The sequence below is a fragment of the Enhydra lutris genome, unplaced genomic scaffold, assembly GCF_002288905.1.
Source record: "Enhydra lutris kenyoni isolate GAN:26980312 unplaced genomic scaffold, ASM228890v2 scaffoldscaffold33, whole genome shotgun sequence".
Classification (NCBI taxonomy): domain Eukaryota; kingdom Metazoa; phylum Chordata; class Mammalia; order Carnivora; family Mustelidae; genus Enhydra; species Enhydra lutris.
Genome location: NW_019154117.1, coordinates 5193015 through 5218735, shown reverse-complemented (window position 1 = coordinate 5218735; position 25721 = coordinate 5193015). Strand labels below are relative to the sequence as shown.

Below are 25721 nucleotides of genomic sequence, written 5' to 3'. Positions count from 1 at the left end.
GTGGACATTGGGGAGGGTATGTGCTATGGTGAGTGCTGTGAAGTGTGTAAACCTGGCAATTCACAGACCTGTACCCCTGGGGATAAAAATATATTATATGTTTATAAAAAATAAAATTTAAAAAAAATAATAAAAAATAAACCAAATAAAAAAAAAAGTGTTTTCATTATTATGAAAAATTTCAAACATACAGAAATTATGAACAATAAACACCCATGTACATGTCATTTAGTTAAATTCATTGCCTGCCTTGCTTTATGGACTTATTCCCCATCTCCACCCCACTGGATGTATGGGAAGTGAATTTTGGACACAACAGTATTTCAAACATGATTATTGTATATTCATGGGCATTTTTTTAGTTGTTGATGTTCAATTAACAGGTTCCTTTCCAGAAGAAAGTATACTATATGTCAGAGTTAATTAAATAGTACTACAATTTCAGGGATAATAAAGATTTGGGGAAGAAAAACTTAAAAAAAAAAAGGTAAGTGCTTTTCTTTAAAATATCCACAATGCCATTATATATTACTCTTCTATGTAAATAATCCATTTGTTCTATTTTTTTATCGTGTTATATTAGTCACCATACAGTACATCATTAATTTTTGATGTAGTGTTCCATGATTCATTGTTTGGGTATAATTTGTTTTAAATCACTTGTGCTTTCTTATCTGATTTTCTTCCAGACTAACAATTTATAATAGCTGGGGTAAGTTGTAAAACTTACAGATACAAAATAAATGAAGATAACTAACCAGGGCACCTGGGTGGCTCAGTCGTTAAACATCTGCCTTCAGCTCAAGTCATGATACCAGGGTCCTGGAATTGAGTCCCATACGGGGCTCCCTGCTCAGCAAGGAGTCTGTTTCTCCCTCTACCCTTCCCCCCTTGCTCGTGATCCCTCTCTCTCTTGCTCGAATAAAATCTTAAAAAAAAAAAAAAGATAACCAACATATATGGATCATCAATGAACTTAGTAGCTAACTGAGTAATCTATATGTTTCTAATAATACTGATGAATCACACAAATATTTATATATTGACAGTTATATTGTTTGTATTAGTAATTCTAACTTTTAAGAAACCCAAAATGTTAATAAAATATACTTAATTAAAATAAACAAAACATAGCCCTTAACAGTATCACCTGATTTAAACAACATAATTTTAAAAGTATTATTTCAGATGAATAAACCAGAATTAAAGCCTATTTGGGATATATCCCAAATTTAAACATTTAAATATAATTTCAGCAATTCTTTCCTATAAAACAAAATGTACCATAAATGAACTAAGACATAAAAAAGAAGACTTTGCATCACAGCACAAAGCAATAAAATAACAATGCCTACCACATAAAAAATTAGGTTTGTATGTTCCTTGCAACTCATAATTTTAATTGAAGATCAAAAATTACCTTTAGCTTCAAATTGCTATAAAGTGTTCCTTTTTTTTTTTTTTTTTTTTTTTTTTTAAAGATTTTACCCATTCATCTGACAGAGATCACAAGCAGACAGAGAGGCAGGCAGGCAGAGAGAGAGAGGGAAGCAGGCTCCCTGCCGAGCAAAGAGCCCAATGCGGGACTCAATCCCAGGACCCTGGGATCATGACCCGAGCCGAAGGCAGCGGCCCAACCCACTGAGCCACCCAGGCGCCCCTAAAATGTTCCTTTAATGACAGATTAAATCACCACCATGGTTAAGAAAGCTTAAAAGCACAAATTCTGAAAACAGACTCTCTGGGTGTGAATCCTAATTTTACCATTTATTGGTCAAACGACCATGAGCAAGCTATTTCACCTGTCTGTACTTCAGTTTCCTCACACTCAACATAGAGATAATAATACATCTTCTCCAAGGGTAGTTATAAAGATTAGATGAGATAATCCATGAAATGCATTTAGCCCAATGTAAGCAGGATAAATTTTTGCTATCATTAGAAATATATAAGTGATGAACTACTAATACTAATAACAACAAAGTTTGAAGTTTGTGCTCTAAAATTTTACTTTATTATACTAAAATATACTCACCAGAATATGGGACTTTCACCAGGTTCTTTCACTTTGTAGTATTCTTTGTCTTGTGGCAAGACTTTGGTTAACCCAAAATCTCCAATTTTTACCCTGTTTTCGTTTTCCACCAATATATTCCTTGTTGCCAGATCCCTGTGGATATATCTTTTTGTACCAAGATACTCCATGCCCTATGGATAAAATAACATTTCTTATCTCAGCTAAGGTTTATAAATGTAAACAATTTAAATGGGTCTTTCCTCTATCTATCTATCTAGACTTCCTTAATCCTCTAAGAAAAACTCTAGAGGACTTTGTAACAATTACTTCAGCATGTTCTTTTTATTTACAACAAGTAGCCAGGATATTATATACCTTGCATATCTGAGATGTATACTGCAGAAGTTTTTTATGATCTATCCGTTCTTTATGTTTTTGGAGATAGTCTCGTAAACTTCCATATGGTAAATATTCCATAATTAATCTTAGATTACGCCGACCTTTTAACACACAAATGAGAACACAATGTTTTACTCTGTCATACTTCACTGATAAAATATAAGAAAACAAACATACATAAATGACTTAAAGATATATATAAACTGTAAGATGACAAAACTTGATCATAAATTAAGTGATGTAGTAGTTAAGAACACAGGCTTTTTCAATCAAAAATTTTAAAAAGAAGCTTAAAAAATAGTTATGGTTTAACCTTGTGCAACCCATTATGCAAACCCAGGTAAGCTGATGAGAAAATTTCCTTTCTCCTTGTCTGTACTGAACAAAAAGTATCTAATTTTAAAAATATGTTCAAATAAAATGTGAGCAAAGACAATTTATTTAAAAATGATAGTCTCTCAGTAAGCTTAAGCAAGCATGGTAACCACCATCCTCAGTGAAAAGAAGGATTAACCAAGAAGTATAGACTTCCTGTAGTTCTAGCCCAGCACATCCAGGCACAATCTAGAGTCACATGAACGCTTCTCTCCTTGGGCACTGGCAGAGGAGAAGTCCAGATCTTGAGACATTTTATGTTTCCATTACCCAGGATGCCAAGGACATACCTTGAGTTCAAACTAGGTTTCAATGGGCAACATACCAGCACTGTAGCACACTCCCTTGTACTTCACAATGTTGTCATGCTGCAGGGATTTCAGGATTTCAATCTCCCTCTCAAAGTCTCTCAGGTGCTCCTCAGTACTGTGCTGGAGCTTCTTTACAGCCACCACCTCCCCAGTGTTGTCCTGCAGGGGGTCATACCGGCACATCTCCACGCTGCCAAAATTACCCTAAACAACACATCACAGTAGGATAGAGACCTCAGGTCTTCTAGACAAATTACGAATAAATTCAAATTATATAGACAATTCAGTATACAGTAGCTAGAATTAGCAGATGTATTTCTAAGCTTACATTAGGCAACTTTTAGGGTAAGAAAAGGAAATAATATTTTAACAGGTAGGCAGTAAATCTATAAATTTAATTTCTTCCAAAGAAATTACAGGCTGAAATATAAACAACTTCAAAAAGGCATTTAAACAAATCATGAACATGAATCATTAAGATAAGCCAAGAGATGGGACGCCTGGGTGGCTCAGTCGGTTAAGCCACTGCCTTCGACTCAGGTCATGATCCCAGGGTCCTGGGATGGAGTCCCACATTGGGCTCCTTGCTCAGTGGGGAGCCTGCCTCTATCTCTGCCTCTGCCTGCTTGTGCTCTCTATCTCTCTCTCTCTGACAAATAAATAAATTTAAAAAAAAAATCTTAAAAAAAAAAAAAAGATAAGCCAAGAGACACGTCAGGGAATTCCTAAATCTCTATCACTAACTCCCATGAAGATCTTTGCTGCTTCACAATATACCCTTTGATATCACTGACAATGAGCTGGACGGAACGAGGAAGGGTCTATTATGGACTGAATGTCTGTGTTCCCCCCAAATTCCTGTGAGAAAACCTTAATCCTCAAAGTGAGTGTATTTGAAGACAGGGCCAGTGAAGACATGTTAAATGAGATCATAAAGGTGAGGCTGGTGCCTTTATAAAAAGAGGAAAGACACCAGATCTCTCTGCCATGTGTAGACACAGCCAAGAAGGTAGTCATATGGAAGCCAAGAAGAGAGTCCTCACTAGAAACTAAACCCTGCCAGCACTCTAATCTTAGGCTTTCAGCCTCCAGAACTGCAAGAAATTGTTGTTCAAGCCCCCAGCGATGGTATTTTGTTATGGCAACCTGAGCAAACTAATACAAGGTTGATTTATTTGCTCAAGGAAAGAAGAAATTTTAGGGCGCCCGGGCAGCTCAGTGAGTTAAGCGTCTGCCTTCGGCTCAGGTCACAATCTCAGGATCCTGTGATGGATCCACTTCTCCCTTTCACTCTCCCTCTAGGCCCTCCCCACTCCTTCTCTCAATAAATAAACAAAATCTTAAAAAAAAAAAAAAAGGAAGAAAATATTTTTAGCCTATCAGGATGTTTCCAAAAATTTTTAAAAGTCAATCCTTAACAAAATCAACTCTCTTTTTATTTAAGGCTTACTGTCTAGATAGAATTGTTAGGTTGATACATAACATTTAAAATTAAGTATTAGTTTTTTGCATTAATCCAATTAGTATATTATGGCATTACTGCTTTTCTACAATAAAACAATGTAGTCCTTGAGCTACAAGATGCTAAGTGACTGTATTTCCAGTTATATATGTAAAAGTCAAAAACAAAAACTAGGGGCGCTTGGGTGGCTCAGTCAGATAAGCATCTGCCTCTGGCTCAGGTCATGACCCAGGGGTCCTGGGATCAAGCCCCGCATCAGGTTCGTCGCTCAGCAGGGAGCCTGCTTCCCCTCTCCCTCTGCTTGCAGCTCCCCTTGCTTGTGTGCTTTCTCTGTCAAATAAATAAAAATCTTTAAAAAATAACCAACTAGACCATATATTAGTCTCAAAATTAAGTCTCTTATTACAAAGACCACACAGTAAAGTGGATAAGACCTGGGACTCTGGAGTCTGATGACTAGGGCTAGAATCTTGTCCACCACTTATTCTCTTTGGGACCTTGGGCAAGTCACTTCTCTCTGTAATACCAGCTACCCCCACCTTAAAATGGAGGATAATAAATACCTATTTCGTATTGCCTTACTAAGAAATTATTCTAAAATACATTTTTAAAAAACACAGGCAGGAAATAACAGAGTTTTATATTCTTTCCCCCTACTTAACAATATGTTCATAAAATTTATTTTCCAATGCCACTGTATATTTCTTGAAAATGTGATTTTTAATTACTGTATATTATGAATGTATTGATTTTTAAATTGAAAATAGAAATATATATAGTTAAGAAAAGTTTTAAAAATGGATTCATATCATTTCAATGATATTCGTAAATACCTGTGTACATCACTAATAAGGATACTCTTCTTATAAGCAGAATTAGCAGTTCAAAGGATACGGAAATTTCAAAGGCCCCTGATACCTGCCGCAGCAGAATTTCTCTTAAAAGGGACACTGATTTAAGTTCTTTTTTTTTTTTATTAAATTTTATTTTTTATAAACATATATTTTTATCCCCAGGGGTACAGGTCTGTGAATCGCCAGGTTTACACACTTCACAACACTCACCATAGCACATACCCTCCCCAATGTCCATAACCCCACTCCCCTCTCCAAACCCCCCTCCCCCCATCAACCCTCAGTTTGTTTTGTGAGATTAAGAGTCACTTATGGTTTGTCTCCCTCCCAATCCCATCTTGTTTCATTTACTCTTCTCCTACCCCCTTAACCCCCCATGTTGCATCTCCTCTCCCTCATATCAGGGAGATCATATGATAGTTGTCTTTCTCCGATTGACTTATTTCGCTAAGCATGATACCCTCTAGTTCCATCCACGTCGTCGCAAATGGCAAGATTTCATTTCTTTTGATGGCTGCATAGTATTCCATTGTGTATATATACCACATCTTCTTTATCCATTCGTCTGTTGATGGACATCTAGGTTCTTTCCATAGTTGGCTATTGTAGACATTGCTGCTATAAACATTCGGGTGCATGTGCCCCTTCGGATCACTACGTTTGTATCTTTAGGGTAAATACCCAGCAGTGCAATTGCTGAGTCATAGGGTAGTTCTATTTTCAACATTTTGAGGAACCTCCATGCTGTTTTCCAGAGTGGCTACACCAGCTTGCATTCCCACCAACAGTGTAGGAGGGTTCCCCTTTCTCCGCATCCTCGCCAGCATCTGTCATTTCCTGACTTGTTAATTTTAGCCATTCTGACTGGTGTGAGGTGATATCTCATTGTGGTTTTGATTTGTATTTCCCTGATGCCGAGTGATGTGGAGCACTTTTTCATGTGTCTGTTGGCCATCTGGATGTCTTCTTTGCAGAAATGTCTGTTCATGTCCTCTGCCCATTTCTTGATTGGATTATTTGTTCTTTGGGTGTTGAGTTTGCTAAGTTCTTTATAGATTTTGGACACTAGCCCTTTATCCGATATGTCATTTGCAAATATCTTCTCCCATTCTGTCAGTTGTCTTTTGGTTTTGTTAACTGTTTCCTTTGCTGTGCAAAAGCTTTTGATCTTGATAAAATCCCAATAGTTCATTTTTGCCCTTGCTTCTCTTGCCTTTGGCGATGTTCCTAGGAAGATGTTGCTGCGGCTGAGGTCGAAGAGGTTGCTGCCTGTGTTCTCCTCAAGGATTTTGATGGATTCCTTTCTCACATTGAGGTCCTTCATCCATTTTGAGTCTATTTTTGTGTGTGGTGTAAGGAAATGGTCCAATTTCATTTTTCTGCATGTGGTTGTCCAGTTTTCCCAACACCATTTATTGAAGAGGCTGTCTTTTTTCCATTGGACATTCTTTCCTGCTTTGTCGAAGATTAGTTGACCATAGAGTTGACGGTCTATTTCTGGACTCTCTATTCTGTTCCATTGATCTATGTGTCTGTTTTTGTGCCAGTACCATGCTGTCTTGATGATGACAGCTTTGTAATAGAGCTTGAAGTCCGGAATTGTGATGCCACCAACTTTGGCTTTCTTTTTCAATATTGCTTTGGCTATTCGAGGTCTTTTCTGGTTCCATATAAATTTTAGGATTATTTGTTCCATTTCTTTGAAAAAAATGGATGGTACTTTGATAGGAATTGCATTAAATGTGTAGACTGCTTTAGGTAGCATAGACATTTTCACAATATTTATTCTTCCAATCCAGGAGCATGGAACATTTTTCCATTTCTTTGTGTCTTCCTCAATTTCTTTCATGAGTACTTTATAGTTTTCTGTGTATAGATTCTTAGTCTCTTTGGTTAGGTTTATTCCTAGGTATCTTATAGTTTTGGGTAATGAAAACACTTTTAAGGAACAGCTTGGGTGATAATAGCATTACCACCATCTAATTATTTTTAGGGTATAAGTGAAATATAAAATATAGAATATAAGACTCATCTAAACTTAACTGTCTACTTTGGTTAGATACCCAGTGATACATGAATTTCATTCTTTTTTTCCAGAATGCGAAATAAAAGAAGTTAAATGGAATTAAGAAATTCATAGAGTTATGAATTTCATAGAATTAAGAAATCCATAAAGCCTAGTTATATGAATTTCCAGTGATTTAGGCATGCTTAATGAATATACTTTAATAAATACTTCTTAAGTACCTACTGTTCCAAACACCATAGAAGGAATTTGGGACATGAAGGTAGGGTCAATATCTGGAAGAAGGAAAAAACAAAAAACAAAAAAAACTCTGCCCAGATAACTAGGAAGGCCAGACTAAAAAGAAAAGTTTTACGTGGCAGGCATCTTCTACTGCCAGGTCCACTGTGCATTATCCCTTCCCTTTAAGAGCTCATAGTTTAGGAAAAAATCAAACGTATGGTCAAATCATTGTAACGTAGTATATAAGTGGAAGAATGAAGATGTTGGGGAAACATAAGAATGCAAATAATTCTGCTGAGGGTTTAAATTAATCAGAGAAAAACACAACTAAGAAATGATATTTCAGGGGTACCTGGGTGGCTCAATGGGTTAAGTGGCTGCCCAGATCATGATCCTGGGGTCCTGGGATGGAGCCCTCCATCAGGCTCCCTGCTCAGCAGGGAGTCTGCTTCTCCCTCTCTCTCTGCCCCTCCTCCAGCTTGTGCTCTCTCTCTTGCTCGCTCACTCTATGTCTCTAAAAATATATATATATGAAAAAAATTTTAAAAAGAAATGAAATTTCAACTATTGATTAATAGTTTACCAGGTAGAGAAGAGGAAAGGCATTCCATGAGGAGGGGGGAAACTTGTTTGTGTAAATAAATAGATAGGAATGGAAGGAGTTTTGTTATAAGAATATTCATTTCTATGAGTCCTTCTGAGATAAGTAGTAAAAATGTATATAGTGATGTACCATTAAAGTTTGTCTGTTAGCTGGCAATTTCATTAGATCCATTCTTTTTAAATTTTTTTGAAAACAAAGAATTAAACCACTTGATTTTCAAAAGAGAAATCATTAGAGTCATTCCTTTTCTCAGTGTCTGGGATATATACCAAAAGTTTTTTAAAAGTCTGACGTCATGTTTCAATTAAAGTAAGTTATTAAAATTGTGAAATTATAAAATTAAAATTAAAAAAATAAATTGCAGAGCACATGTACAGAGGCATGTTTATAACAAAGCATATATGCCAGAGTACCTTTCTTTCAAGATTACTTCTTTTCTAATTTTAAATATTTAGTTTCATGCCTAATTTTATAATTTTATATTGTTATAAAAATCATTTCTCATTAGTTTGTAATAAATAATACAGAATAAAATGTAGCTAAGATTATAATGTGTGTAATAAAGTATATGGTAAAAGATCTATTATTCCTTCAGTAAATGTGTTGGGGAGAGGTATGTATCAAACTCTGATATTTGACTTTGGAGAACTATTAAATACGAAGTTAGTATAAAAATCAGAAGTAACATTTTTATTGTGATCAAAATTTTCCTGTGTATTTAATGGAAAAGAAAGCTATCTACTGCTAAAAACTAGTCACGTAGGCAGTTGGCATATAGTTTTATATTTATATTAGGAAGTATTAAATTTTTATATAATATAATTAAGCTGACTAAATTTTGTGTAAATATTTCAGAATATGAATTGATAAAATAGGTTTTAACTGGAGGCACTGCTGTGGCTCAGTCAGTTAAGCATCTGACTCTTGATCTCAGTTCATTTCAGGTCCTGATCTCAAGGTTGTGAGTTCAAGCCCCATGCTGGGCTCTACACTGGGTATGGAGCCTACTTTTTAAAAAAAACAGGTTTTGGGTCCTGGGTGGCTCAGTCATTAAGTATCTACCTTTGGTTCAGGTCATGATCTCAGGGTCCTGGGATCGAGCCCCTCATCGGGCTCCCTGCTCAGTGGGAAGCCTGCTTCTCCCTCTCCCACTCCCCCTGTTTGTGTTCCCTCTCTCGCTGTGTCTCTTGCTGTCAAATAAATAAAAGTCTTTTTTTAAAAAATAGGATTTAACTGATTAATTGAATAACAAACACTAAATCTGAAGTGTTGAAAGGGAATGCATATAATTTTTATCCATGGGATTAGCCATCATACCATTTTTTAAAAATATTTTATTTATTTATTTGAAAGAGCATGAGCAGGGGTGAGGCAGAGGGATAGAGGAAGAAGGAGAAGCTGACTTCCCACTGAGCGGGGAGCCCGATGTAGGGCTCAATCCCAAGACCCTGAGATCATGACCTGAGCTGAAGGTAGATGCTTAACTGACTGAGCCACCCAGGTGCCCCTAGCCATATCTTTTAAACAATTATAATTTCATTTCAAAGAATCCTTGTTATCTATATCGCTTTCCTTGCTCAAAAGTGCTCTTTGTTTTAAGCTAACATGTTCCAGCATGTCCTAGGGTTGGTATTAAGAAGAACTGAAAGAAAAATGCTTCTGATAAAATAATTATTGAAGCAGGTTCGGACTCGTGGAGGATCCTTATACTATTCTTGCTGTAGATTATCCCTTGGAAAATCTTTGTAAATACCTGGGGTTACTCTTCACCTGGTTTGAAGACCTCTGTACAATACATGTGATAAGGATCTGACCCTAGATTGTAACAGTGGTGTTGGGTTAGGAGACTGATTTGATATATATATATTTTTAAGATTTTATATATTTATTTGACAGAGACTTCAAGTAAGCAGAGAGGCAGGCAGAGAGAGAGGGAGAATCAGGCTCCCCACTGAGCAGAGAGCCTGATGCGGGGCTCGATCCCAGGACCCTGAGATTATGACCTGAGCCAAAGTCAGAGGCTTAACCCATTGAGCCACCCAGGCGCCCCTGATTTGATATATTTTTAAGATATATTTTAAAGGCACTTGATTAGCTATTGGATTGAAAGATGAGTCAAAAATAATTCTTTAGATTTCTACCTGGGGAGTAAGATAGATTGTTGATGCCATTCATCATATGGAGAAAGTAAAATAACCAGCTGGTTGTGAAAAAGGGGGATGGAGTTCTCTTTGCCACAACTTTATTTAATATGCAAATGTTCAGTAAGTCAAAGCACAAAAAAAAGGTCAAGATACAGTTATAAATTTAGGAGATGTTAGTATATAGGTGAATGAATACTATCTAATAGAAAGTTTTTGACAAAAAGGTAAAGCTCTGATGATGGAACCTTGGAAAACCCAAATTTAAAAGATAGAGAAAAGGGAAAGTGTAAGGGAAATATAATTAAAAATGAAATCTCCTCCTAACCCAGAAAACCTCTGCACGAAGATAGAAGAGAAAGAAAAACTTTATCACTGAATAAGCTTTAATCCTGAAGTCATGGCATCACAAGCAACCTGCTAAGAGATTGCAAAGACAGAAAGAAAGCTCACTTTTTTATACGGCCAGATTCAACCCATTACATAATGTTCTCAAGATAAACAGTAGCCAGTCCTCAAGTAAGAAGACTTGGCGGCACACTTTGTCACACATAGTTTATTCTAAGTTCACTTGGTAATTAGAGTGACCATCTGCATTGGCTAATTGGCATTATCCATAGGAAAAACAAACTTCTCATATCTTTATGATAGATATTTTTGCAACTTGGGAGGAGGCACCTGCCAGAAGTTAAACTCTTACATCCCACAAAAACTGGGAGGTCAAGGTGCTACTTGTTCTGGAAAGATGGTTCCCAGGTTCTTGAGAAAGACATTCTTGCATCATAAAGCTGGCAAAAGTCTTTTAAGCAAAAACTTAAAAAAAAAAAATTACATACATTTCAAAGAGACAAAGAATTAAGTTTTCTAAAGTAAATGCTCTAAGAAAAAAGAGGAGGAAGAATCTTTTCCCTCATTTTCATCAGGGAGAATTCTTTTTTTCTTTTTGATTTGTATTTATCCTTACATGGGAGAGAGAAAACCAGCATTGGAGATGAGGGGGGAAATTGTAGACAGTGCTTTCATGAAAATCAAAGGAAGAGACTGTTTTGCAAGCTTTGGGGGAATGTCTTTAAGAAGATTTATTCCATTTGTGAGATAAAACTAATATACATTTAAAAATATGTGAAAAATTTTTGAAACTAATTGTAAAAAAATAGCCTAACTATAGTATGGACAATAAATGTTATAGAACTTCAATAGCATGAGGTCATTAAGACCTTAAGTAGCAGAGAAAGATCTGTGGAAGTGAGGAAACTTAAATTGGATTTTGAAGGAGAGATTGAATTTATGTAATTCATATGTTTAATCTCATTAGTCTTAAACAGATCTTTGTCACTGTCCTCTGTAATAAGGATAAACTGAGCAGTGGGACCATGATACTCACAGTCCATTAGCCAAAGTCCTCCCTTGCATAGTGTTGATACTTGAGTAGATAATGACACCATTTTCCCCTGTGAGTTTACATTTTTGCGTTTCCTGTCATAGTTGCCCTCCTTCTGATTAACAGGTTCTTTCTTTTATGTTTATAGCTTTAGGTCTTGTTCCAGTTTAGAAGCCATTTTTCCCCCTCCCAGGAGACTTATTAGCTCAATTCATTTAAAGCTTTAACTTGTAAAGAGCCTCTTCCCCGCCCTCCACTCCCCACCCCAGGTACTGGAAGGTACTTTGCAGTTAACTTTGGTGTTACTTATAATAGATTTTTTGGATTTGAGTTATCGATGATTCACTGGGAGGACTCACAGGGCTCAGCATACAGTCATATTCATGGCTATGATTCATTTCAGAGAAAGGATATGTAGCAGAATCAGTAAAGGGAAAAGCCATTTGGGGCAAAACCTGAAGGAAATTGAGCACAAAGCTTCCAAGGGTCCTCTCCCAGAAAAGTCACACAGGACACGTTCAATTCCCCCAGAGAACGTGACAACTCATTCTCTGCCTGGCATGTACCAAAATTCCAGACTCCCAGAAAGAAAGCAGGTGTTTAGTATAGACCATATTGTTTAGGCCCAATGAGCACTCTTCTCACTTAGGGAACTGTGGCAACCCTTCTGAAATCTTAAGTTTCCAGGCACAGTCAGTTGTCAACATTGCAAACAAGGTTTTTGAGGATGGTAGCCTCAGACCTGCTTATGTTAACCCTTTCCTGTACAGCCTGTCTTTTTAGTCCAGTGATTTTCAGGTAAAATCAAGAGTTGGCATATCAAGTAACTTTTTTTTTTAATGAAGTGTAGCTGGTACATGTTACATTAGTTTCAGGGGTACACGCTGTGATTCAAGGAGTCTATATGTAATTTGCTACTCACCACAGCTGTAGCTGCTGTCTGTCACCACACAATGCTACTACAGTTCAAGTAACTGTCTTATGAATGTGTTTCGTATGTTATAGGTATGCTCCAGAATCATTGACAGAGAGCAAGTTTTCTGTGGCTTCAGATGTTTGGAGCTTTGGAGTGGTTCTCTATGAACTTTTCACATATATTGAGAAGAGTAAAAGTCCCCCAGCGGTTAGTGTGCTTTTTCTTTACTTTCGACTTTACATGAGAAAAGCTTTTTCCAAAGAATAATAGTAAGCTTAGGACTCATTTTAGAGCCTCTTATTGCTTATTTGGAAGACAACATCCAACAAAATAATCCTAAACTTAACTTGCATTTTCAAAAGGGAGGAGGTTAGAGAGGAAAATAAATTAGTAAATAAGTAAATAAAAGGGAGGAGGTTGTATACTTTCTTTATGTTATTTTTAATAAATCTAATTTATTCATTCTAGAAATTATTGAAAAATTTCAACATTTAAAAATACATTTCCCTGTTCTAGAATTTTTTTAATAAGGAAGCCAGGAAAAAGAAAATAAAAATCATCTGTAATTAATCTTCTTAAGATAACCATTTTAATATTGTATGTTTTCTTCCAGGCTTTTTAAAATTTTATGTATGAAAGTGAAATGTTATCGAAAATATTTCTTTTATAAAATAAAAGTCATACGGTACACTTTGCTATTCTGCTTTTTCATAAGTTCTATAGCATGGGTATTTTACCTATATTAATAAATGTTCTCTACAAATATAACTTCTAACTTCTGGGTAGCATTTTATAAGAATATAATTTCTGGACAGTTCTTTTCCATTTTTCAGTCTAATTTTAAGTAATACTTCAGCGAACATAGTGAATTTCCTTATGTATAAATATTTATCTCTTGTCACCTTAGAATAAAAGTATAATTATAGGTAAAGGATTAGAAACTCTCTTAAAGGTTTTTGATTATTTCAAAATGCTTTCCAGAAAAATTGTACCAGATTGTACTCTCAATAACAGTGCATAAGAGTTTACATTTTATCATCTGCCAGTATTGACCATTATATTATGCAGTTTGGTTAAATTGATAGAAGTTATATTTATTTTATTTTAATTTGTACTTCTCCTATTAGTGTGATTGAGTGCATATTTATTGGCTATTTGGAGTATATATATATGTGTGTGTGCATTATCTCATGTGCTTTGCCCATTTTCATATTCGTAATTTTTCTTACCTACTTAAAAGAACACTTTATAACTCTCTAAATAAGTGATGTGTGCATAAATATTTCCCTAGCTTATAGTTCAGACTTTACTTTTAGGAATTTTTAACATACAAATATTTTCTCTCCATTGCATTTATGCTTATATATGCATTCTATGTTATCTTTTTATTATGTCCTCTTTTACAGTCAACATTTATTTCAGCTGAAATGTAATATGATGTGTTAAAGCAACAATAAAAAAACGAAAGTAAATATGTTTTAGTTCATTTGTTTTGGGCCCTTCTCAGGGAATTTGTGCCAAGCATATTATAGTTATGGAAATGGCATGATAGGCGTTCCACATTCAGTTGTCTTTTGTGAAATATGATTGAAAAGAAAGGTTTTGATGCCCAAAATAGTTTGTCCTTAAAAGATCTCAAACATATAAGAAGACATACATATACAAAATTTTTCACATTTACTAGAAGTTGGGAAACTGATTCAAATTAAATATACAAAAAAAATCTCATTGAAAAGTGGGTTTGTATTACAGGAATTTATGCGTATGATTGGCAATGACAAACAAGGACAGATGATTGTGTTTCATTTGATAGAACTCCTAAAGAATAACGGAAGATTACCAAGACCAGATGGATGCCCAGATGAGGTACCAAAAAAACCCATTTTTTTATCCACATTCATCAGGTGATTTTATTTCCTTTTTACACAGGGATTTCAGGTCACTTTATGACATTTAATTTGCTGAGCTCTTGGATAAATAGCATCATCATAGGACTGTGGACCTAAGCATGACCGTGATATGTGCCTGTGTAGGACAATTAAGTGGGATTTCTCAATTCATGTCTTCCACCAATTAAAAGATGGCACTTTGTGTTCATTGTAATTGTGGTTTATTTTCTCTTTTCTAGATTTATTTGATCATGACGGAATGCTGGAATAATAATGTCAATCAACGCCCCTCTTTTAGAGACCTAGCTCTTCGAGTTGATCAAATAAGGGACAACATGGCTGGATGAAAGAAACAAACTTCACTCTGAGACCAAAATAGACTTACAGAACAAAGTTTTGTATTTCACATTACTGTGGACTATTATTACATATACCATTGTTATGTATATCATGATGCTAGCCAGCAATGATGTGGAAATATCCATTCAAAACTTTCAAAGTTTAGTGAGCTTTTCTTCATGAGGACATCGGTAAAAGACTTGATGAAAAGTCCTTAGCAAAGAACTTTGTGATTTCACAAAACTTATCAGTCTGTTAACATCACTTTTCTTTGGCAAAAGAAAAAAATAGACTTTTTTCAACTCAGAATTTTGAAAGATGAAAAAATCATAATGTAGATTTTACAATGTTGATGATGCACCGAATACGTATGTACAGTTTTTACCACAGTGAATGTATAATACCTTTGCATCTTGTGTGATGTTTTACACAAGGGCTGGTATTCATTGATAATGTTTCCAAATTTTTCCATAGTTGATCTATAGTAATGTCACTATACAAATTATGCTTAGATAATTGAATAAGCACCTTGTGTTCTTGTTCATCTATATCACTGGCCAGCAATATAAGCAGTTGTACACTTTTAGCTTGTAGTTCTATGTACTGTAAATATTTTTCAAAGCAACGGGAACAAATGTTTAGTTTCATTTGTATAGGAAATTTCCCTTGCCCTAAAGAATACATTTTGAAATGGAACAAGTTTACAAAGATATAACACAATCTATTTTCTTATTTGTCTCCCTTGTATCTCTTTGTGGTGAGTATGTTTTTAAAATAGAACTATCTCCAAATTTTTCTAAGACTGCAGTGAATAGTTTTCTTTTAAAATTTTGAGATTATGAATGCCAGGAATATTGTCATCCATCTAACTGTTGGCTGCTAATAAGATTTTTCAATCCCTGGGACCTTTGGTCATGCATTTACAATTAAGCATAAGCCATAAAATATATTGTTTTTAAATGTATATGCTTATTGAGATGCATAATAGGTTAGGAATTTTTTTTCTAAAGAATATATATTTTAGGGGTTTCAGAAATCTCTTGTAGTCATAGGAGAGATTTCCTTTTGTTAGATTCTCATATACAAGGGAGAAATGAGAATAAATTGGTGAAAAGTATCCTTGTTAATTTTATTCAAGAATGCCAGTAAATTCATAATGTATGTCTTTAAGACAAATGAGAGATACATATTTTCAATTAAGTATAAAGAATTATTTGTTGTTACCATCCTTTGTTTTAGTGCTACTGCAATGTAGAAACCATACATAAAATGTGGGGAGGGGTTGTGTGTGTTATTTAAACAAAGATTAAAATACTTAGTATTTCAGTTAACAAGAGGGTAGTTTATTTTCAATGGTATATGCTGTTTTTTTTAAACTTGTACTTAAAACTTTTGGTTATTTTTTGGAGGTGACTTTGAAATGCAAATTATATATTTTTAAAAAATGCCTTACACAGAAAGTTTGAGATTTTTTGGTTGGAAGGAAGGAAAGGTAAGAAATGCTTTTTACATTATCTTTAAAGCATTTTAGTAGTTACCAAATACAGAAAACATCTAAAACGATAGTATATTAGATTTTAAAAAGATTTCTGAAATTTTGATGAAAGTTGGATATAATTTTTATTTAATTTGTGGACTCCTCAAGGATTTGTATAAATACTACAATTAAGAGATCTTCCGTGCTGCTACTTTTCAAGTCAAAAGTAGCAAATCGTATAATATGCTTGATTTCAGAAACCTAAGTACTTAAAAGATTTTTAAAGGTTTATAACATTTTGTTTGTCTTTAAAAACAAAGGTATTAACTAGATTACTTAAAATTTTTTTCTCTTAATGTTTCAGTTTTTAGTTTTAGGGAAAATAATCCCACATAAACGTTCTGAAGTTTTTAGAGTGGGATGAGTACCTTATTGTAAAATTCTTAAATTTGCAAGATAATTATTATTAATTCAAGATTTGTGATGTTTTAAATTTTTATTCTGACTGTACATAAAAACAAGTTAACCTGCAGCTGTTCAGTTGGTTCTGCACAAGAAATAGGTAAGTAATTATTGTACCAGTTAATGCCAAATGTTTCTTCAAAGTAATATTCTTTAGAAATGATGGTAAAGATTTTCTTAGAAGTTAGTAATTCTGTAAATATTTCAGTATATTAAGTTATACAGTCTTTATATAAATAATCCCCTACTTCCATGCCTACTTACTTTGGGAAATAGTCACTTCCTCATGTTATCTGTATGTATGCTGCCAGTCACGCTCTAATTTGCTGTGGAAGAGTGCTGTCTTACAAATTAAGACTTCTCTTTTAAAGTCAAGTGAAATTTTTACCACAAATATAACTCGATATTTAAATTTTATTTAAATACTTTTATTGTGGAGTAGACATAAAAAAGTACCTACAGTTCTATACCAGGGGAGTGGCGTTATGTGGTACATTTACAGACTGCTGTTTTCTTTGTTGTGCTTTTAGCATGTTTCCACAAAATTGAAATATTGGTGTAATAAATATTCAGAAATTATTTTCTTTTTATTGTCACCTAACCAAGGAAGTTGGGGGGGTATACACATTGATGTAGGGATATGCAGAGAAAGCCTTGTATAAAAAATAGTAAATTTATCTTTTGATTTTTTAAGAAGCACTTCCTAAGATTGTTAACTCCTGATGTGCTCTTTATGAACACTGCTATATCCACTCCACGTCTGGTACTTAAATTATCTCTAACGAAGGTTTTTTTTTTCCTAATTTTTCAGTGTAACCTATTACAGATCTTTCAGTTTGCTGTATTAGAATAAATAATAATAGTAAATATATAAGTCAGCAAGATTATCCAAACAAAAGACTAGGTTATATGTGTTAAACCTCATTTTATTTAAGAAAAAAAAGTCTAAGTATGGATCTGAGAAAATACTTGGCATTTACTCACAGATTTGGACTGGTATACTTAATTTCAAGGTAAATAGGACTAAGTGTTTCACGTTGCTGACAGGAACATTTAGAGAGATTTCAGAATGACGAGAATTTTAAAACTTTCAGATTATTCAAATTCATATCAGATAGCCTTTAACTTTTCACATGAATCAAATTTTTAGTAAAATGCACATTATATCCTAAATATTAAAATATTTAATTTTGTAATCTTACCAGTTTTATTTTACTTTATTACAATATGTTGGTTTTTTTTAGATTAAGAAGTTAATTTCTGTTGTACTTATGCCATATGGGATTGCATGGTTGGTGCAGGCCCTAAAATACTGTTCATTTTCAGTCTTATAAATTTATAAGGAAATGCCTTATCTCCAACTGAAACACTAGTCTTCATTAGTATGGTTGTAAAACTTAATGATCATCATTCCATGATAAGTCCTTTCTTTGCATAGCAAATTGCTTAACATTTTATTTTTGAAAGTAACTGTAGCAGGTTTATAATATAAGAACATTAAAAGAGCTTTAAGAGTCCCTGTTCCCAGTTACCCACATTCTTAGATTTTGTAAATGGTTTTAATTTTAATACTTGCCTAGGAAGCACACCAATAGATGCTATTTATTGGGGTCAAGGAGGTCAGCTTTGAGCAGTGTGAGCAGAAGCTTAGCTTTTAGGGGCTCCTGGGTGGCTTAGTTGTTAAGCATCTGCCTTCGGCTAATGGTCCCAGGGTCCTGCTTGGAGGGAAGACTCTTCTCTCTCTCCCACTCCCCCTGCTTGTGTTCCCTCTCTCACTGTGTGTGTCTCTCTCTCTGTCATAAATAAATAAATAAATAATTTTTAAAGAAGCTTAGCTTTTAGATCTGTTTGTAAATAACAATAAATTGAGCAAGGGGGTGAGATAGAGATGGCACAGCAGGTAATACAGACGCAGCAGGCAGCTGAGAAGGCAAATTATCAGTTGCAGATGATAAGACAGTATCAGAACAAGTACTAGAAACACAAATGAAAAGATGCAATAGAGGGGCGCCTGGGTGGCTCAGTGGGTTAAGCTGCTGCCTTCGGCTCAGGTCGTGGTCTCAGGGTCCTGGGATCGAGCCCTGCATCGGGCTCTCTGCTCGGCAGGGAGCCTGCTTCCTCCTCTCTCTCTGCCTGCCTCTCTGACTGCTTGTGATCTCTCTCTGTCAAATAAATAAAAAAAATTTAAAAAAAATCTTAAAAAAAAAATTAAAAAAAATAAAAAAAAAAAAGAAAAGATGCAATAGAGATTTTTTTGATCAATTATCCTTTCAAGTACAGTTGTATACATAGATGAAAACCTTTAGATGATTTTCACAAAAAAAGATAAGGGGATAATATTTTTAAGAGTAAGTTTAGGTGCTTTTATCTTTTTTATTTTTTATTTTAGGTTCTTTTAATTTTTGTTATTTTATAAAAATAATTTATTTAAGAGAGAGAGAAAGAGAATGAGCAGGGGAGAGGGACAGTAAGAGAGGGGAAGAAGACCCCCTGAGCAGGGCGCCCGATAGATCGGGGTTCAGTCGCAGGATGCCAGGATCTGACCTCAGCCGAAGGCAGACGGTCAACCAACTGAGCCATCCAGGTGCCCAGTTTAGGTTCTTTTAAATGCTTGGAGTATATATGAATCTCAGAGTATGAATTTTCTACTAGCATGTAGTATAAGATTGTGAGTCAGAATTTATTTACAGAAATTATAGAATTTTTAATATTAGAGATTAATTTATAATTTATAATATTTCATATTTAAATATATATTTATAATACCGTATTATATATCCAAATATATTATATATTAATATATAAGTATCTATATTATATAATCATATATTAATATATAGTATTAATGTATGATATATTAATATATAATATATTGTATGATTATATATAACATTACTATTTAATATATCAATATAATAAACATATATATGATATGATGTATGATATATTGTATATTATATAAATATTTTATATTTATAGTAATTTATAATATTAGAGATTAAAGAAATCACAGTAAAGAAAATGGAAACAAAATGAGAAAGATAAATCTAACACTCAAGGTACTCAGTTATGAAAATGAAAATTTTCTTTTTTGACTATTTGAAATACACATATGCTTTCTTCTTCCGCATAATAGTTTTGTTGAAGGTTGCTGTAGCAATGAGTCTTTATAGCTATCCCAGATTTTAAGTATATTAACACAAAGTTTATTATTTTATGTCCTGAGTAACATTATTTTATTTTTTATTTCTTCTTCTTAGTAACATTTTAGACCCATCAATTTTTGGTTGAAGGAAAAGTAAAAAGAAAGTTATTTGCAGGATCTAAGACTTCATTTTGATTCTTAGGAACAAATGACTGAATTTGCTAACACTTTTAATCTACATAACCAAGATGTCTCGCCCTTCAACTGCAAGCTGTGGGTGGCCCAAAGCTAAATGACATATCAGAAGTGGTTTGTGTTAAATGTTTACAATTATTGACTACTATTCAAAAAGCATTTTAAATCCTTAAATCCTATAAATCCTTCCAGAAGGTTTTAAAAAATGCTGTTTTTTTTTTTTTTTAAGATTTTTATTTATTTGTCAGACAGAGCAAGTGAGAGTGTACAGGAGGGGGAGAAGCAGGCGAAGGAGAACAAAATTCACCGCTAAGCAAGGAGCCCCGCGCAGCACTGAGTCCCAGGATCCTGGGACTATGACCTTAGCTGAAAACAGATGCTTAACCGGCTGAGCCACCCAGATGCCCAATCCATGTTTCCATCAGTAATTTTGAGGATAGTATGAATCTTCTAGTACCACTTCTTTTCCTTTCTGTTAGTGATTTTATAACAGTGCATTGCAGCTTGTTGAATAGGAATTCTTGATAATAAGAGTAAAGGTATTGTTGACAATGAAAACTGAAACTGAATTTTGCCTTTTTATTGAAGGACTTGGAAAAATGTTGAAATCTAGAACTCTGTATCATTGTAAATTCCTTAAGAGACCCCATTTATTTCCAAAAGTAGTATTACAGGGAAATAATTTTTCAAAAATTGAGACTACTGTAGAGGATAGTTCTTTTCTAAAAATGGTTTGTAAATCTGAGACCTACGGGACAGTGAGTATGGTTCTGGGAGAAAAAGGAATTTATAAATTTCTGTCAGAGCTGAGATTAAATTCACATTTTGTGGGAATTTTTTCTAACATCTTGAATTTCTCTTATTTTAAATTTACTATAATAAATGTGGAGGATTAGAGTACAAATAACTCAGTCAAATGCCAAAAATACTTCAGCTCTAATAATTACCTGGGTCATTTTCTTATATTTGCTCCAACTTGCCACTTAATGGTCATATTCTTAGTAGAATTCTTTCTCCTCTCTAAATTAAAAAAAAAAAAAAAAGTATCCTGTCCTCATCGTGCATCACTTCAGATCTTCCTACATAGGTATTCACTTACCAGTACTGACATTGCAAACTGCCTACAACTTTGAAGTTGCATCAGGTAGTTCATGTTAATAGTTGTAGTAGGGAAGCCATCGTCTCTTAAGTATCTTGATAAAATCCTAAATCCCACTCATGTGTTGAGAATAAAGAAGAATAGATAAGCTAATTATAGATATAGTAAAGGAATCCTGGATAATTGTATGTGAGGGCAAATCCTGGTGGTATATCCACTTAGAATTCCCTTAGATAAATATTCAAACAAAACCAAGAGATAAAAAGTTTAATTATGTTGCAACTCTGAGAATATTATCCCTAATCACGATGTTTTCAGGGATCCTAGTTTGCTGTGGCCCCAAACAATCTCAGATACAAAGAAGGTGGGTATCTTGGGCCTGGACTTAGTATGAGAGAGTTTCATATACTACTTCTCTTTAGAACATGCTTTTTCAAGAGCTATCACCTCTAAGAGGGTCAGTACTCTTATTGGGGGAAGAAAACTCTTTTTAAGTATAAAGCACATAAACAGATATGCTGTGCTTTAAAAATTCCATGGTGGAGAAGAAGAGGGAGAAAATGAAAGGTCAGCTCCTGGTTGGGGAGGGGAAAATGGAAGTAATATAAAGACAGTTGAGAAATATTGCTCTAGAGGGTACTCTAACGGACATGGGCCAAACCGGCACTACTTCAGAAATGACCACAGGAAAGGGAAGATATGTCAGTGTCAGAACAGCTGAGAGTATGAGAGCTTTAAGCAAATATTCCAAATAGTGTATCTGAAATAAGAAGTAGCTGATATGTAATCTTTCTAAAAAGTCATCTAATTTTAACCTCTCTAGAATTTAAAGGTTTTTCCTTAACAGATATAAAAGTTGGGTCCTCAGTGGAGATAAATCCCTGAGTACCATTTTGTTGTCTTGTTTTTACATTTTGCAATAAGTAAGATTTAATAATCCCCTCAAAAAACTTAACAGGGTATTTTGATAATATACGACATATTAACAATTTGCTTCTTGGTCAGACAAGGAGATAACAAAGTACTTTTTGATATTAAAACCATGTCCTATCACTGTATATTAAAGTAAAAAATAAAATTTCCACAGAGAAAAAGAAGCAATGCCAAGTAAAGATCATATTTATTTTATGAAATTTATGGAGAAGACTACTCATTTTTTTTTAAGTGATTTTATTTTTTTTATTTTATTTATTTGTTTGACAGACAGATTACAAGTAGGCAGAGAGGCAGGCAGAGAGAGAGAGAGGGGAGGAAGCAGGCTCCCCACTGAGCAGGGAGCCCGACGCGGGGCTCGATCCCAGGACTCGACGCGGGGCTGGATCCCAGGACTCCGGGACCATGACCCGAGCCGAAGGCAGAGGCCTTAACCCACTGAGCCACCCAGGTGCCCCAAGACTACTCATTTTTGACTGAAAAATGCTACAGGGTTTGGTTTGGTTTGGTTTAATTTGTTAGCTATCCTCCAGGGTGTGAAGTAGTGTAGCAGTGTGGTTTTGATTTGCGTTTCACTAATGATGAATGATGTTGAGCATCTTTTCATGCGCAATTTATTGGCCATTTGGGGAAATGTCTCTTAAGTCCTTTGCCCATATTAAAATTGAGTTTTGTGTTGTTAAGTTATAGGAGTTCTTTGTATTCTGGATATTAACCCCTCATCAGATATATAATTTGTAAGTTATTTTTCCCATTCTGTGGATTACCATTTTACTCTGTTGATTTGTGTCCTGCAAAGCACAAAATTGTTTAATTTTGCTGTATTCCAATTTATCTTTTCTTTTGGGTGTCATATCCAAGGAATCACTGCCAAATCCAATGTTGTGAAGCTTTTTCACTATGTTTTCTTCCAAGTATTTTATAGCTTTGGCTCTTACATTTATGTCTTCAATCCATCTTTGAGTTAATTTTTTTCATATGGTATAAGGTAAGGGTCCAACTTCATTTTTTTTGCATATGGATTTCCAGTTTTCCCAGCAACGTCTGTGGAAGAGTGTTCTTTTCCTCACTGAATGATCTTGGGGCACCCATGTTGAAAAATCATTTGGCCATAAATGTGAGAGTTTTTATTTCTGTTTTATTCCAATAGTCTGTGTATTTATCTTTATGCCAGGACCATACTGTATTGATTACTAGTAGTTTTTGTGGTTAAGTTTTGAAATCAGGAAGTGTGAGCTTCCTTTGTTGTTTTTCAAACAACAAACAACTTTGTTCTTTTTCAAAAATTGTTTTGGCTTTTTGGTGTCCCCAAAATTCCATATGAATTTTAAAATGTTTTTTTTTCTATTTCTGCAAAAAAAAAAATAGATTTTTGCAGATCTTGGGGTGTTGATAGGGTTGCATTAGATCTGTATATCACTTTGGGAACAGGTAGTACTCTCTTATGTGGATTATCTCATTTTATTCATACAATTGGTAGGTATACTATTATTTTTCTCATTTTAGGTGTGTGGAAACTGAAGTTTAGCAATATACAATAATTTCCAAGTCTCATGTGTAGAAGGAAGAGATGCTGCAATTTGAACATAGGCAGCCTGACTCCAATGCCGGAGTTCATAACCATTTCACTATGTTGCCTTTCACAGCTTTGGCAGCACACATATAAAGCAGCAATAAACTTAGGTAAGCTTTCTGCAGTGATCCATAGTTATATTGCCCAGATGGCAAGGTGACAAAATCATTTTGTTCCCAGTAGAAATTATTTGAGTATATTTTTAGTTGTGTTGCTACACATCCTATGCTCCGAACAAAAGAATTTAAGTGGGCAAACATAGAAAGTAGGTCTTTGTGGAAGGAGCAGTGTAAGGGACAATACTGCCTTTTCCTAGAGATGAGAGAAAGTTGAAAGTAAATGAATTTTTTAAAAGTTTGGACTAGATGATCTTTGCCTTTGAGAGTATTGTGCCAAAATTCAATTTAATTAACATACACTGTATTATTAGTTTCAGGGGTAGAATTTAGTGATTCATGTTACAACACCCAGTGTCATTGCATTAAGTGTCCTCCTTAGTGCCCATTACCCAGTTACCCCATCCCCCGATCCACAACCCCTCCAGCAACCCTCAGTTTGTTCCCTAGAGTTCAGTGTCTCTTATGGTTTGCCTCCTCTGTTTTCATCTTATTTTTCCTTCCCTTCTGCTATGTTCATCGGTTTTGTTTCTTATATTCCACATGAGTGAAATCATATGGTATTTGTCTTTCTCTGACTTATTTTGCTTAGCATAATACCCTCTAGTTCCATCCTCATCATTGCAATTGCAAGATTTCATTCTTTTTAATGGCTGAGTAATATTCCATCACATCTTCTTTATCCATTCATCTGTCAATGGACATCTGGGCTCTTTCCATATTTGGGCTATTGTGGACATTAATGCTATAAACATTGGGGTGCATGTGAACTTTCAAATCACTATGTTTGTATCCTTTGGATAAATACCTAGAAGTGCAATTGCTGGGTCATAGGGTAGTTATATTTTTAACTTTTTGAGGAACCTCCATACTGTTTTCCAGAGTGGCTGCACAAGCTTGCATTCCCACCAACAGTGTTGGTGTTGGGAAAATTGGATAGCCACATGCAGAAGAATGAAACTGGACCACTCTTAAACTATACACAAAAATAGACTCAAAATGGATGAAAGACTTAATGTGAGATAGAAATCCATATCCAGGAATCCAATCCAAATCCAGCTTTGGTTTTCTTTTTCAACATTCCTTTGGCTATTCGGGGTCTTCTGGTTCCATACAAATTTTAGGATTGTTCCAGCTCTGTGAAAAATGCTTGATGGTATTTTGATAGGGATTGCATTGAATGTGTAGATTGCTTTGGGTAGCAGGGACATTTTAGCAATGTTTGTTCTTCAGATCTGAGCATGGAATGTTTTTTCATTTCTTTTTGTTTTCCTCAATTTCATTTATAAGTGTTTTTAGTTTTTAGAGCACAGATCTTTTATATCTTTGGTTAGGTTTGTTCCTAGGTAACGGTTTTGGTGCAGTTGTAAGTGGGATTGATTCCTTGATTTCTCTTTCTTCTGTCTCATTGTTAGTGTATACAAAAAATGCACCTGACTACTGTGCATTGATTTTATATCCTGCAACTTTGCTGAATTCCTGTATTAGTTCCAGCAATTTTTTGCTGGAGTCTTTCAGGTTTTCTACATAAAGTATCATGTGATCTGCAAAGAGTGAAATTTTAACTTCTTTGCCAATTTGGGTACCTTTTTTTTCTTTTTTGTTGTCTGATTGCTGATGCTAGGACTTCCAGTACTATGTTGAACAACAGTTTTACCATCAAATTCTTAACAACTATTATGTCAACATACTATAAATTATTGATAAAGTGTCACTTTTCAGGACAGTTATGCCCAGGAGAGATAACTTTCTCTGCTCCCCTTATGAACAAGGATTCTGTCTGTC

At 34.6% G+C, this 25721-nt stretch overlaps 1 protein-coding gene across 1 annotated transcript in view; it reads left to right on the top strand.

Moving 5' to 3' along the window:
* LOC111153517 (Janus kinase 2) overlaps positions 1 to 15651 on the top strand; it is a 150052-nt gene extending 134401 nt beyond the window's left edge. The window contains exons 20-22 of the mRNA XM_022512573.1: positions 12784 to 12915; positions 14461 to 14574; positions 14837 to 15651. Coding sequence (XP_022368281.1) covers positions 12784 to 12915; positions 14461 to 14574; positions 14837 to 14944 — 354 coding nt within the window. The 3' untranslated portion in view covers positions 14945 to 15651. The remainder of the gene's footprint in view (positions 1 to 12783; positions 12916 to 14460; positions 14575 to 14836) is intronic.
* Positions 15652 to 25721: the final 10070 nt, after the last annotated feature.